Consider the following 16,859-nt stretch of genomic DNA (forward strand, 5'->3'; position numbering starts at 1 on the left):
ATGTTGTACTGCATAACTCACATTCTAATGTATTTCTTTTGCTGCCGCTATTAGCCCCCCCCCCCCCCCCCCCCCCCCCAAAAAGAGGGTGATCTGTACTTTCCCAATCGGAGCACAAAAGGTAATAACACGCTTCAGTGGGTTAGTCTTAAAATATGTTTTAAACCAGCAGGAAATATATGGGAACGCATGGATTGCTGTGTATGTGTGTGTGTGTGTGTGTGTGTGAGGAGAGAGAGAGAAAGAGAGAGAGAGAGATCTACGCATGTCTGAAGTAAACACCGTCTTTTTGCGCCTACGCTCGATTTGTTGGTTGTCTAACCACTAGAGGGCGACAATGATTCACTCCACAGTTCTTACATTTTATTAACTTTTCTTAAAAGGGGACGAAATGGAAAGGGACTAAATACCCTACCCCGCCCCCCTATCCACCCCAGTTCATGTGCGCAAGACCTTAAAACCAAACCCACTCCCTCTGTAGACGTCCTCAATAAGTTGCATCTGCAGTCTTATCCACCACTACAGCCCAGGCGCGCAGTGATGCGAGGAATCCAATCCTTTCTCGCAGACGGAGAGATTTCGCTCGCGACACAATACCACGAGGTCCTCGGCCATTGTCAGGACCTTTAACCAAATATCAGGAGATATTATTTCAGTTTCTTTTAATTACACATAAATTAAAAAGCATGCTTTTTCACTGCTGAAGAAAAATTTCGTTTAGTTTTCAGTGACTATGTATTGTGGTGTCATGACTGCTGAAGGTTTTACGCACGCCTTATCAGATACCAACTGAGTCAATGTTTGCCCAAAACCTTACCATTTTAAACCTGAAAATAGCTAAATACATGATGGATTTACAAAGGCTGAACGAAACGGCTGCGTTTTTCGGGTGTCTTGGAACTCTGAATGCCACAACTTTGAACAGGACCTCGAACCTGAGCCTCGAGCTTACTAACAGCAGCACCACCTGTGGAGACGCGCCCTTGATACCTACAGCTCAGCCAGCGCGCGCGAAAGGTGAGTATTCATGCGTCAAGATGAAGTATTGAAGTATTGAACTAACCCTCAAGATTTGATTCTTAAGCACACATCGTTCAAAGTAAATGAGGGCTTTTTAAAAAATTGTTTATTTTGAGGAGCTATTATCTTGGCTTTGGACAGGACGCACTACGTGATGCGTTATCAGTTTTTCTATACGACAAAAAGTAGAATAGCCTGTAGTCTAGTATTTCACAAAAATCACAAAATTCCCATGTCTTCGCAACGAAATTCCCAGCTGTTTTGTTTTCATTTTTCTTACTTTCTTCTACCATGTACTACATTACAAGTAATGCAAATAAAAAATAACACAAGAAAATCGAATGAATGTTGTTTTGCATATTGTAAGGACTGTCAGCTTGTGATTGAAAATGTTGAAGTTTTGTGGAGACCTAACCTAAAATCACACGTTCCTTCAAGCGCTTGTTAACCCCGAGTCAAAGCCGTAATGTCCCTGTTTTTTGTTGCACGAGAATATTTAGTTCAAAATATGTGTACAGGGACTCCGTAATCACCGCGGGATAATTGCGCTCCGCTCGCGGGCAGGGGGTTGCAATATTGATTGCGATGTCAGGGGGATCTTTTCCCCGAGCGCCTTTTTCCTGTTGAAAAGAGCCGATCCCGTACTGGGCGAAACTAGTGAAACAGTGCACGGGGAAGAAAAGACACTTGTTAAATTACAAAGTAGGCAGGTTTGTACTCAGCCACACAGACTTACATTTCTGTAGTTCTGTCATATATGCATACATCTCTCTCTCTCTCTCGCTCTCTCTCTCTCTCTATATATATATATATGTGTGTGTGTGTGTGTGTGTGTGTGTGTGTAGGTGATGAGTCTCTCTCTCTCTCCTTGCACTGGTTGCTTGGGTTGATCCCTTTATATGGACCCTGTGTGGCTTGCTCAGAGAACTCAGCACTTAGATCCTGGGGGAGGGCTAAATATAGAGTGCATAAGGGCAGGGTAGAGCTTAATCACAGCCCAAATTACACACACACTCACACATACACACACACACGCACACAAACAAACACGCACACATACAGAGATGTATGTGAGAAAGTGTAGCATTGCGTGAGCACACCGCTCATTAACAATGAGCTCTTTACCTGGGTTAGATGAATGGAATGAAAGCAGCACAAAGGCATCTCGTCTTCATCATTAGTGAATTACTGCTGATCACCCATCATTAGTGAATTACTGCTGGTCCAGTCCCACCATACTGCTGCCTCACACCACAAAGAAAAGAGAACACAACGTAAAACGGTATCAGCGAGGATGCTGCTGAAAAAACGAGTTTTGTTACACAATTCATTGCTGTTAGAATCAAGATTTGATAGATAATGAAAATAACAAAATACCGTAAGATTCTCTCACTGCAAGATTATCAAGCAACTAACTTTGTGAGATATACAAGACTGGCAGCCGTGGTCTAAAGGGTAGAGAACCAGGCTTGTGACTGGAGGGTTGCCGGTTCGATTCCCAGGCCCAACATCCACGGCTGTGTGCCCTTGAGCACTTAACCCCAATGCTCCCTGGGTGCTCACCAAGGAAGGCTGCCCAATGCTCCTGCGTCTGGTGTGTGTTCACTACTGGTGTGTTGGATGGGTTAAATGCAGAGGACAAATTCACTGTTCACAGTGTTTGTGTAATCACTTAAACTGAACTTAACTTAATCATCTCCATCATCACGTAATGTTTGATGACCAAAAGTTTTTGAAACAAAAAGATTGTCACATGTTTTGGGAGTAAATGTAATATAAATCAGCTTTCTTTGAACTGAACCCGATTTAAACTGCCACATTAAATTGAACTTACAGCAAGATAAGATGATAAATTAAAACTGAATTAAACAAAGGGGGGGGGGTGTGAAATGATGCCAAAAAAGATGATGAAGAATCAAAGTCCATCCAAAGTATTGTCTTTCGATACCTGTGTTAATGCTGCTATACACAGTGGTTGATAAGGACTGTTTTAAAGAGAGGAAGAGTCATGATGAGGTCATTTCCTGTACGAATATTGACTTGTTAGCGCTGCCAAACTTCATTTCTACCTCTGAGATCATTATCTGAGAGGACACATAAAGGTTATTACGTATAACCAGACTGTCATGGTTTCTTTCAAATTGGAAACATTTTAATTAGTACTTCAAGCTTCCTTGACACATCCTAATATGCTAATTTAGATGTGACTCATACATATTTATGAGGCAATTAAAAGGTCATTTCCTGCTTTACTTACTAATCACTGCACTTTCTGTATTGATGCTAAATTCATGATGTGTGTCCGATGAGAAGAAGCTGTTTTTGACCTGTGTTTGTGACACTCTCTCTGTCACTGTCTCTTTGGTGCTAATCAGAGTTATTCTTACCGAAATACCGCTTATAAAGGTCCGTTATTAGAATACACAATCTCAATGTTATATCTAATGATATGTGGGTGACATTGTAAACCACAGACCACATATAACGTGTTACCCTTCATGGGGCATGCTCAAATTTATGATCCAATTCATTCTGAGCTTACATTAGTGAACAGATTTACACATGACTGATATACTGACAGAAAGAAACACTTACATTTACCATCAAAGTACATGCATCTATACATCATATGTCTTCTACGCTGCCCTCCCTCTCTCTCTCCCTATCTCTCTCTCTCTTTCTCTCCATCCATCATCTCTCTCTCTCTCTCTCTCTCTCTCTCTCTCTCTCTCTCTACCTATCTATCTATCTGCCCATCTATCTCTCTGTTTTGAAAATGGGAGATCCTTAGCCACATTGCAGTAGTACACCATGTGACTGAACCTGTAGCTTAAGGTCTGAATGGTTCTGTGTGTCCTTTGCTGATTCTGTGCATGGTAAACACTGATGCTGAATTACAATGATGCCTTTACCCGTACATTATTTCAGCTTTTTCACTGTACTTGAACCATTTGCTTAATGACAGATTATTTTGGGTTACCAAGATAGATAGATAGATAGATAGATAGATAGATAGATAGATAGATAGATAGATAGAGGATAAAGAAAGATGACAGTGTGTAATAGTTCTTTTCAGGGAAAGGCTCAGGGCAAAAAGCGTTCATTTGGTTAGAACCACTTGCATTAGAGGTGTAAAAATGATTTACACAGCCCATATCCAAAACAACACTGTAATCAATCAGCACAGAACAACACACAAGTGGAAGAAAACTGTACAGTGCTGACAGAAATTGTTGAGAAAAGTTTATTTAAGTCATCACTGTTTTCTGTTACTTAATCAGCACATTAAATTAAAGACATGTCTGTGCACAAACTTTCAACAAAGTATGTATTTCAACAAAGTATGAATTAAACAATATTTCAAAATGGTCTGGCAGACTCCCAACATTTGAGTTTGTTTTGGCATACAATGATTCTCTCTCCTACTCCTCTCCTTAACTTCCTCTCTCTCTCTCTCTTTCTCTCTCTCTCTCTCTCTCTCAAACACACACACACACACACACACACACACACACACACACACACACACACTGATGCAAACTCACATCCCCACCCTCGCATACATACACACACACACACACATAGAGAGAGAGAGAGAGAGAGAGAGAGAGACATAAACATTTACGAACTTACTGAGTGTCACTTTGATAGTCTTCGGTGCTTTCCTGGTAGAGTGCTTACTACTGATGTCAGGAAAATGGGTATAAATCCATATAGTTTCCATGATACATTATCCATGGAATGTAAGGCTCTTAACGCCTTTAATGACAGTGCTGGTAAATCAACACAGGATCAAATGTAATAGTTCTACTCATTTACTGGCATACGTGTTTGCGATTTCCGTTTTCCTGTTTACGATGTGCTGATGCAGTTCAGGCTGTGAAAAGGTCTACATGGTGTTGAGGAGAAGAAGAAGGTCATTTTCAGTGTGTGTGTGTGTGTGTGTGCGTGTGCGTGTGTGCTTTTGGCTCAGTGCTGAGGTTCAAACTGACAGCCGTAAGCTGTGTCCTACAGAACTGCTGCGCCCGTCATCCTACTCCGATTGACCTTTGACATCGAGACAGAGGAAAATCTCCAGACAGAGTAGTAGTCAGTGCTATATATATATATATATATTCCTGTCCTCTGTCATACAGTACAAACTTATGTTTGTTTGTTTGTTTTTTTTAACAAAAATAATTTTCAATTCTATTCAGTGTTTTTTTTTTTCTTTTTTTTTTTTTTTGCCCGCACATATGATCTGAATTTATTTTCAAACTATCGTCATTGAGATCATATGTTGGAGAAGTTGGTAAAAATGGTAATATTATGCAACATTGATTCATTTCTTGCTTAAAACTGTATAATATCTCCTATCTAAATCTGGATTAATGTTAATATCAAGCAATATGAGTGTTTACAATATGAGTGTTTACAATGAATGCTTACAATTAATGTTAATCATTCAGTAACATTAGAACCACACAGACTGAGAACAACCAATTAAAAAATACAGTGTATTTCTGCCAAATGCCTTTTCTGACTGTACCTTGTTTTGTTAGTGTTCGGTAATAAGATTAAGGTTCACATTTAATTTCTAATCTCCATCCTGTGGGCATTTCTCCTTAATCTAATCCAGGCAGCTCAAAATATATATCATAAACAAGCTAAAGCCTGTTTAATTTTTTTAATTTTTCTTCTGTACGACAGTTTCTCCTTTCTCCTAGCACAGAGGTCAACGAGAAGAACTGACAGGGCTCCAACAAAATCAACAAAGATTCACTTTTATGTTTGCCTGGTTCCTAGTCACAATAAATAATAAATACTTATTCTTTTAAGTTTGAACGTTATATTTCTTAATTATTATCAGTGTTAGTTATTTTTTGTCATCGAGCAAATAGTTCATTAATTCAATTTCAGCTAGACATTTGACCTGTTTATGGCTGCAAATGAGAGCAAGTCCTCTGATTAGTCTAATTATCACTCTGCTTTTGGCATATCTGATCTCAGCCACGTTGAGAAAATTAACCCCCGGCCCTCTTTCCCAACTCAGAAGTCGAGTTTCGTTTGAACAGTTTTGATGAGAAATTCATCCCCTTTTCAGAAACTGTCCTTTCTCACCCGCCCGTTCTGTGACGCCATTAAAAAATATCTGAACGCTCAGCTGCAAAGTCACCTCATTATACGAAAAATGTCATAAAAATGTCACAGTCACGTATGAATGAAAATAATTAACCCCTATCTGAAACATTAATGACCTTTCTTCCAGCTCCGAGTTCATAATTTATGCAACAAACTTCAATATTCGCTTCAAGTCCTTTTCATTAATTCATGGATTTCTTTATCTATGAATTTCAGGATTATTCTCTCCCATGTTGCCTTGTGGCCCAGTAGACCTATGTAATAATAATTTTAATAAGAATAGCACAGACAAAAGAATAAATGGATGTATTTGGAAACAGAAGGCTGAGGGACTTTATGAGAGAGATGTGAATAGTCAGCTCACACCTAGCCAGGAGGCATGCTAGCACTATGACCATAAGACCATATAAGCCCACACTTAAATTAAATAACCAAGCAATGCTTTACAGTTTACCTCAACTTAAAACCATTTCTGAAGGAAAAGCGCAGACATTGTCCACCTGACGGTTTAAACTGTAACGGTTTATACTACAGCAATGTGTGTACGACGACACATTTGAATGATCGCAGTCGTAAGGAAGCATTAAGCGGAAATGCTCTGCACAAAGGAACCACTCCATTCATTTTTAAAGAAACTTTCAGGCCGTTCTTGAATTATAAGTTCCTTAAGCTTCAGGATGTTTTGATCATTTATTACCGGCGATTTCTCGGGAAGTCTCCAGAGAAAAAAGGCAGAACCCCCAGCATTAGGAGTAAGTGGGAGTAACTTAGCAGTCGAAGGAGTGACTGAGAGACCGTGAACTGAATTTGGTAAATACGCGGGGTTCGAGGGCCCAAATTCAGAGTGGCAGAGCGCTTGCCTCGATGAGACAGGACAGATTGGCTCACCATCTACTAACAATCATGACAGACATCAAGATTACAATGGAAAATTTGTTTGTGGAGATATTTGGCTTCCTGGGGTATTGTACATACCCAGAGACAATAATTGGCTTTGATTGCAATAGTCACAGTGTAACATATTTCATTAGGCAATGAGAAAATGAGGGAAACTGGTTTCTGTGCGAGCGCGCGCGCACACACACACACAGACACACACACACACGCACACATACACACACATGCAAGTATGAATAAATATTTTCTTCCTCTGTTTGTCTCTTGCTCGCTCCCTGTTTCCTTTATTTTCTCTGTCTCTCATTCTTTCTTTCTATCTCTATCACTCTTCCTCTGGTGTTTACAGCTTTCCAAGGCTAACAGATGCATTACAATATAATTCATTTGAAGACTGAAGGGTTGTTCATGGTCTTTCCAGAAACTTCATCTCTCATAGCTTAGACTAATTGCTGGAGATCCTAATTTTCCAGTATTTCCTCTGGGAAGGGGAACCAGGGCTTTACCAACTCATACAGGATTTACTCCCCATCTTCAAACCCGTTTCATCCGGGTTCCTTCAACACGGCACCGCAAAAAAAAAAAAAAAAAAAACGCCCGCCAGCTGCCCAGCTCCATCTGTTATGTTGAGCAAGTCCGTTAAATATTTGCTGTTGCTGAGAATATGAAACAGGGTGAGGGGGAGAGATAGCATTGATTTTAGTCCAACCACCGATGTGGATCTGTCCCCCCTGATCCGTTCTAGGCCACAGGCATTTGCTGATGTCCACAGCATTTTGGAGGAACAAATCCTCGGAGAGAGAGAGAGAGAGAGAGAGAGAGAGGGAGAGAGAGGGACAGTCGCCACAGTAAGCCAGCCAGAGACAAAAATGAATGATCCAACTCTGGCTAAAGGTGTCATAGGATGATTGGTATGGAAGAATGAACCACTAACAGGATGGGGCCATACAGATCCCATAATCCCCTCTCTCCTTCTCTTGGGCTCTGGATCATATTGACTTGGACCTCCATCCGCATAAGGGAAATGGAGAATTATCCATTGCTTATGTAAATCATTTCAGACACAGAAGAAAAAAAAAAAAAGAACCGTCGAAGCTTTGAGCGGTAAACATACCCGTTCAGTGAAAACAAACTGCTGCTTGTGGTTGGAGTTTCATTTCTTTACTTTTTCAGTGAAACTTTTGGAAGTTGACTTCTGTGTTTGGAGTCGTTGCGGCTTGATGTGTAAACCACGCCGCACGTCACAAATGCTTCTCCTAAAATCAAAGCGCAATCATTCAAATCTTCTGCTCTCAAATTAGCCCCTTGGCATTTTCATCAAATCCCCCCAGTTTGCCTACGTGTCCCTCGATTACAGTAATCAGAAATCGGAGTGTAATGCTACACCAATCAGTCAGTACAGTCTTGAATGTTTCATTTGTTACGCTGTGCTTTTGTTCAGATAAGATGTAACCTTTGTAACCTCCACCAGGGCTAGTTTCTCATTCTACATGCTAGTTAGCTCACACTTCATTCAATTAGGTTTAAGTACTAAGTTGTGCACCTGTGTTTTTATGCACATCAGCTAATTATTATCGGATTAAGAGTATAAATGAATGAACGAGGTATTTACCATGGAACTGAAATTCCTGTCCAACTGCTTATTACTGCAAGAGCGTTCCATAAAATGACTGAATCCAAGCTCGCCTGGGTTGATGTAACAATGATTTATTAATATCTCTCTTCTGTAACTTTTAGGATGGAGATCATTACACTTCTAGATGCTGTCATTTGGTTAAAAGTTTATAGAAATACTTGAAGTTAGTCTTGTCCTTAGAAAAGAAAAAAGAAAAAAAAAGAATGAATGAATTAGAATGGGTTCCAAATCATTCATGTCATGCATCAAATTAACAATAAAAATAATCATTTTTCAGTTCAACTTCAGTTGATAACAACAAGGAACAATGGCAGAAACAACAACAATAACTGCAACAGTAATGATAATAATAATAATAATAATAATAATAATAATAATAATAATAATAACACATGCTTTTCAGGGATGCTTTTTACTCAGCTGAGGGGAGAGTGTGTTACCTAATATAATTTTCCTTTTTTTTCTTCAGTATTTAATTCAACGCTGTTACTAATATCACTAATATGACTGAATGGTTTCCCTGAACTTAAGCATGTCCGTCTTTGTAATTGAATTTCATAGTGTCACTTCAATCTATCATATGGCCGAAAAACTATTTTCCGATTACACCCCGACGTTATATAGTTAGACACGTTGACTTGATAGCTCACTGCTTTGCATTAGGTCATGGCCCGTGTCAAAAAGCGCAGCCTCGCCTGTAGAAATATGATTTATATCCACGGAGATGCGTCGAGTGCTTTCCAATCCATCAGCATGCCCCTTCAAGGCTCCACCTTTCGTGATGAAATTGGTGCTCTGTATCGTTCGGCTCGATATATTTTATGGAAACTTATGGGCTGCGTGTCATCAAATGCCCTCCATTAGGCTTCTTTGCAGGACTAAATGCTTTTGAGTGTGAGGAGCACATGTACGAGCTGAAAACTCCTGTTATCAGCATTAGGTTCCCCCCCTAAGCCCTGAGATATCCATCAGCATGTTAACACTATTGATTAACGACAGCGTTCAGGCCAGAATGAGTAAGTCTTTATTGGCATGCCTCACCGTTCACATATTATTTTACTGCTGTTTCCATATGATTGAATTAAAAAAAAAAAAAAGGAGGGAGAGAAGAAAAAGCTATCAGCTAAGTGGCGGAGGCTGTTTCAGTGACATCATTTGAACTCAGTTAGAAGTAGAGTGAGTCATTGTACCAAGTCTCTTGGTCATCTATCTGCCAAAGCGCTACTGTGAAATGGTTGTTTCTCTGTTCTGAAACTGATAATGGGCAAAGAATATGGATTATTTCACCCTTTTTGTGGGGGCAGGTGAAAGTAGAAGTGTTTGTGCAGGCATTGCTCTTTTAATAGCAATTTTTGGGAGATTCAAAGCGTGAAAAAGTCTTTACGACAGGAATCTTTCCAAAGTTTTCAGTGCCTTCAGTGATAATGAAATGACATTGTCAGGTGCTGTATAAATCAAATACTTTTAATTGCGCTCATTTGTCACTAGAACCAGTTGTTTGGCTTTTCCTCATGTCAAACATCTCTTTCTTTCACTCCATGCTCTATCTTTTTTAGCATCCCCCTCTGCTCAGTCCCTCATCTGAATGCACTATACACAAATTAGGGAAAGGGTCTTTGTTGCTGTTGTTGTGAGCGTGCTAGTCCATAATTATTTTTACGTTTGAACTTATCAAAGGACCTCTCTTGCCCCCCCCCTTCTCTCTCTCTCTCTCTCTCTCTCTCTCTCTCTCTCTCTCTCTCCCTCTCTGTTTTCTCAGAAATAGATTTCCTGAGGATACTGCTCTACTCTCTGATATTCCTGCTCAGCGTCTTTGGGAATCTGCTGATTATTGTGGTTCTGGCTGTGAATAAGAGGATGCGGACGGTCACCAACTCCTTCCTGCTCTCTCTGGCCGTCAGCGACCTCATGATGGCCGTTTTCTGCATGCCCTTCACGCTGATCCCCAACCTCCAGGAGGACTTCACCTTTGGGGCTGCTATGTGCAAAATTGTGGCCTATCTAATGGGTAAGACCGTACAAGAACAATCATTTTGTCTCAGCAGATAATGTTTTTCTTTCAAAGCCTGTAATGCTCGTCTAACCAGCAAAGTCAAATTCATAGATCACAGGATCTTCGGTACCTTTCATAGGTGACCGCAATGCATGTGGTTTCAGAATTGAAGAGAGATAATTTAGGTTGGTGTAATTATCTTTGGCATGAACTGAAAGGATAGATGACCACATTAGTGGAAAAAAAACAGCCTTCCACTGTGTCCTGCAGGCTGGGTACAGCAACTGTGCAACGCAGGACGAAAAAGGTTTTAAAAGTAGTTTACCTCGGCTGGCTTTGTCTGCCCTGTTCCACAAAGTGAAATTGATGCAGCCTCTAAGTCTGAGAAAATTAAATTGACTTCTCTGAAGAAATATCTGTTTCAGAGTGGTTTGAGTTTGTACATCTTTTCTTTCAAAGGATCAGTGCGTTTCTATATGAGGGCTGGAACTCTTCTAACCGCAGTTAATGTGATTCCAAGGTCACACTGAAAAAAAAACCCAAAACGGACCGATGACTAAAAGGGCCTGGAAAGTTTTTTACGCTATTAAAATTCAGACGACACCACGCATCTGCAGCTGATGAAATTAAAGACGAGGAGGAAAGCGATGATTAATAGACAAATTTGCAGGGCAATTCAAATTTATGGAGAAGAAACAGACCGCGGGCGCACAATACAAACAGAAGGGTGGTCCAACACACCAACGGAAAGATGAAATCCAAACAAACAAACAAACAAACAAACAAAAAAAAAATGTATGAAAGTTTAACAATGAAAAATAACAGACAAGCAGGCAAGTAAGTCAAGCGACTGATTCAATAACTCATGTCAACTGCTCATGTTATAAATGTGTCTTTTGTAAAATTATACATTCACTAATCATGATCCATAATCCAGATTGTTATCTACGTTAAATTTGGTTTTATTGTATTTTTTTTGAAACGTAAGATATTGATGTCTAAATTCAGTTTAACATCTAGTATGACAGTAATGCCAGGGGCCTGTCTAATTTGTGTTTCAGTCCTGATAGACTTCTTTAGAGAATATGTTTGGTCCACATTTACACTCTGAGAAAATATCTGAAAGCACTGTACGCATATGTCATTACATTTTTTTACAACTTCTGTTTCCATTTGGAAAAGACAGACCTGTATTTCTTTATTATTTCTTTATCATTATTATTATTATTATTATTATTATTATTATTATTAATTAATAAAACCTTCTATACAAATCAGACAAGAATGCAGGATACATGGTAAAATACACAGAGAATGCTGAAGGGGAAAACAAAGGGAGCAGTGTGGCTGATCACATATTCTCACAGGGACTAACCAAGGAGCTAATATTGGTAAATCCCATTATCAATTAAGCATAAAATTCTTCAGAACTGTGGAGATTTCCTTACGTGATTCGACAGTTTTCACTTTGCAGACCTGTGTTTCATACGGTATCCATTTTAAATACAACTCACATATCCACTGATAACTATGAATATAATTTAACATACAATTTATTATGATGATATATCTGTGATGTTCTTGGAGCTTAGGTGTATGCACAAACAACACTGGCCTTTTGAAAATGGTTTCGGCGAGTGAATAAATGGAGAATGAATCTTCTAAAAATTCAATATCTATAGGGTACATACACTGCTGTATAATGTAATTTAGATGCTTTGGAGCGTGTGCTTGTGGGAAATGGATGTGATGAGATTTCTGTTTGCCTCTGTTGTACATTTGCCTCTCTCAATGCCCCAAGGCACATACTGTGTGTCAAAACATTGCCCAGCTCTGTGGTCTCTCTGTTTGACTACCTTCTCTGTCAATGTTTGGATTTCTGTCTGAATTAAGGCTACACAGATTTGCAAAGTGACTTAATTTCCCGGGTATGACCCGTTGTGATCACAACTTATGATCTCTGGCCAAAAGTAATTCATCATACATCAGTTACTAGTTACAGTTTTTCTTTGCTAAAACTTTATGGATGGTACTATCCCCAGAGACGATGACTTAGTGCTGAAAGAAGGACCTCATTCTCACAGTTTCCTCTCATGAATATTGTCTATAATTTTTTGTTTACAATGAGTACAATACTTATTAAACATGCTCATGAAGTAACCCATCTTTTCAAGTTGTTCTGGTAAACCTTACCCAATAAAAAAAACAAGACGAAATTTAACACTTGAACAAATTGCTCTGACAATAGGCCCATAATGGGGGGGGGACGTTTGATCTTATACAGTTTTGTTTTTGATAACAGGAATTTCCGTCAGCATATCCACCTTTAGTCTGGTTGCCATAGCAATTGAGAGGTACAGCGCCATCTGTAATCCTCTTAAGTCACGTGCCTGGCAGACCCGTTCCCATGCCTACAAAGTCATCGCCGTGACGTGGCTCCTGTCCTTCCTCCTCATGATTCCATACCCCATCTTCAGCACCCTGGTCAAGGTCAACAAAACCAACAAAACCACTGCCCACATGTGTCGTCACGAATGGCCCAAGAACCAGGTGGAGCAAGCCTGGTGAGTCACGCAACCGCCTGAACGTTGAAAACGACCGTTACCCTACCATAACAGTTTAACCAACAATCGGTGAATTGCTTTACTTTATAATCATATTTAATAGAAAGTCTGGGGGAAAAAAACAAACAAAAAACAAACATTTGCAGAATAAGACGCAGGCCTCTCTGGCCGCTAAATTTCCAGTGAACTTTCCCATGCTCTCACAGGTGTTGTGAGTTTATGTGTTTGTGTCCTGAAAAGCCCAGCAGAACTGTGGGGGCAGTAACAGTTACATTCACACTGGAAGATACTTATTGCTTACAAATCCAATGAGGTCAGCTGTGTATCTCTCTCATGGTACATTCCTGTTTTATGACAGTACTTTTTAAATGACAGTTTTATAATTCAGTGTAGCAATACCATCTCGGTTCATTCTCATGAGGTTTTGAAGTCAGATAAACAACAGCATACTGTTGTGTGCTCATGTTGGTTTTTGTTTTTGTTTTTTTCTTCACTAGCATCCCTGGAGTAAAGAATGCCTCTTGATTTCGTATTTTTATGCGATTGCTCAAAACAGCTCCGTACACGTTACAAGGACAGCCGAGAGATTCAGAGTCGTTTATATTTGTCCATTATCATCTACTCAAACCAAACCACCACATCTGACTGAACAAATCTTAATGTAAGATTTGGATTGGCAGCCAAAATTAAGGATGTTTCCTCAGATAATGTTATTTCTGACAAAGATGTGCACTACATTTGAAATGAACATGTGTTTTATTCTGGTGCTAAGAGAGCAGCGTAATCCTGTTCTGTAATAAATTTCCAGATTGGCTTTAGAATGAAATTTTTATTGCCTAAAGTCACTAAACCATGTCCATTTCCTGTTCCTCTTTTCAGCTGTATCAAATTAATTCTCTCATATATTTTTTTTTTTTCCTGCTCAAGGCGCTATTTTGTGGCCTTTATTCTTGGAGATGAAATGCTCATTATTTTGTTTGCCTTGTGTTTCTTTGTGTCATTTGAATTTCTCTGTTTCAGGTGCATCCTCTTGCTTTGTGTTCTCTTCTTCATTCCTGGAGTGGTCATGATCATAGCGTATGGTCTTATATCCAGAGAACTTTACCGTGGTATCCAGTTTGAGCTGGAACAAAAGAAAGAACAAGAAGGTGAGACTGGCTGATTGATTTATTGATAGAATGAATGGTTGAACGATGAGCTGTTTGGTTTGTTTGTTTGTTTGATTGATAAATTAATTCATTCATTCATTCATTCATTATGTTTGATTTATTTGGTTAATTTATTGATTACAAGTTATCATAAACAACATTAACATAACATTTTTGTCACATATTGTCAGTCATCTTCTATAACTGAACTCATTTGGCTTGTTTTAGTAGGCATGGCTGAGGTAAAATGATGTAACCTGTGAACTTCCATTTAAAGACTGGATTAGTGAACAAATCCCTGGGACCGTATGTGCCGATTTTCTGCCTCCAGGATGGGTTTTTATTGTCAGTATTTATGGACACGACCATCTGTTCGCAGGACATGATCTCAAATGCACCAAACGAGAGTTCATTTCCATGTAATCAAATTTTGACCCAGGATTTCCTCACATGTGCACGTGTTTTGTATTTTGACCCAAATTTTGAACCAGTATTTTTGTACAAGAGGGTGAGAGAGAGCATGAGTGTACATACGTGTGTATGAGTGTTCAAGGAGGGAGACTGAAGAACTAGTTTGGCATTTCATCCATTCAGCTGGCATGTCAGCTCCATTATTATGAGTTTAATATCTGCGGATCTGTTGTGGACATAGCTTCGTCCTCCAAATTGTCCGACGCTTTGGTTTAATGACTGCGGTGCTATTATGGTTATAAATATAAGCCCATTTCTCCTGGGATCCGAAGGTCCAGCTCCTGAAAACACTTATTGAGTGAGTCAGCGGAAGATCTATCAAAGCGCCACTGCTGTTTTTTAAATTAGTATTTTTAGAATGTCATTTCCTTTGACATCTTTATTGGTAACAGTTTGTGGAAATGGAGGTTACGCTCAGTCATATAAAACATCAACTGCAAGGAGTTTCACAAATCTTTAGAACAAAGTGATTCAGCCACAATCTTTACTCGTTTTTGTACAACAGTACATAAACACTGAACATAAAGTTGACCTCTAGGTTTTTCATGACAAAAAAAAAAAAAAAAAAGAAAAAAAATCTTTGTGCTAATGTTGAATGCGAAAAATATTGAATCAAATGGTGCCCTTGCGTATGATAAGAATAACGTTGTACTGAACAAGCTACACATACGGACATAATTGCGTTTGCCCTGCTGCCTGCAGAGAGGTTATCTTTTAAATGTCATTTTTAAAACCGTATTTCAAATTTCTCTGTCCAGGTGTGAAGAACGGCCTGAGCGTCGCCGCCGCCTCCTCCTCCGGCGACGACGGCGACGGCTGTTACATCCAGATGTCCAAGAGACCCAACTCCATGGAGATGTCTACGCTGACCTCCGCTGGACCCGCCAAGGTGGACCGGCCTCGGAGCAACACGTCAGAGGCCAAGCTGATGGCCAAGAAACGCGTGATACGCATGCTGATCATCATCGTGGCCATGTTCTTCATCTGCTGGATGCCCCTGTACTCCGTCAACACCTGGAAAGCGTTTGACCTGCCCTCTGCCTATCGGGCTCTGTCTGGAGCTCCCATCTCCTTCATTCACCTGCTTTCCTACACCTCTGCCTGCGTCAACCCCATCATCTACTGCTTCATGAACAAGCGTTTCCGAAAGGCGCTGCTAGCGACCTTCGCCTGCTGCTGTAGGCCCTGTCGGAGGAGGGGACTCAGAGAGGGGGACGATGATGTCACGGCAACGGCGGTGTCCATGTCCAAATTTACCTACACCACCGTTAGCAGCATGGGGCCGTGCTGACTCCCATCCTTGGGGCAGGGGGCTTGAGATATGAGGCTGTCCCATGTGCATGGATTGGTGGAGAAGTTATAGGCAGGAGCCCAGCTCCACGTGAAAACCTGGAGCTGCCCTCTGCCTTTGTCTGGGTAAAGAGACAACCCTCATGCCTAAGCTTGGATGTGACTGAAAGAATGTGGGTGAAAGCTGTTATTTAGTGAATCAAACAATACCAACAGCGTGACCCCTCATCAAAATGTACAGTGAGGTCAATGTTGAGGTTCCTGATTGGCCGAGGTTCCTGACTGGCCGATAACATCGTCCCTTAATAGATCCAGTATGTGTCTGTATCTCATTCTCATTTGTCCTTGTTTTGTGGAATATACTGTAAGTGCCTGCTAATCAGTGTTTGCTGTAGTACGCCTCTGTGTGTGTGTGTGTGTGTGTGTGTGTGTGTGTGGGTGGGTGTTGCATTTGTTGGCCTATGAGGCAGAATCCCTCGTTGCTTGTGGCAATGTTTCCATGGGAGTGGTTGTAGGCTTGACTCTCAAAACGTCTGTGTAAATCTATTAATACATATAGGATGCTGAGTGGATAATGATCTCACTCCTTGGGGCCACTCCATGGCCCTCAAACACTCAACGTCAAAGCTTATGAGGAGAGTCATTCGATAGGTGCAGTATTGACAAAGAATCACCGTTAATATCAGAGCTCTGAGAAGGTGATGACTGATATGCCTCTGCTT

General features: G+C 40.2%; 1 protein-coding gene across 1 annotated transcript; it reads left to right on the forward strand.

Annotated features, from left to right (window-relative positions):
- The first annotated feature begins 848 nt into the window (after positions 1-848).
- Positions 849-16,138, forward strand: cckbrb (cholecystokinin B receptor b). The gene is made up of 5 exons (XM_030786969.1): positions 849-1,017; positions 10,431-10,679; positions 12,967-13,228; positions 14,249-14,376; positions 15,606-16,138. The coding sequence occupies exons 1-5, from the start codon at positions 849-851 to the stop codon at positions 16,136-16,138; spliced, it is 1,341 nt and encodes a 446-aa protein (XP_030642829.1).
- Positions 16,139-16,859: the final 721 nt, after the last annotated feature.

The sequence above is a fragment of the Chanos chanos genome, chromosome 10, assembly GCF_902362185.1.
Source record: "Chanos chanos chromosome 10, fChaCha1.1, whole genome shotgun sequence".
NCBI lineage: Eukaryota > Metazoa > Chordata > Actinopteri > Gonorynchiformes > Chanidae > Chanos > Chanos chanos.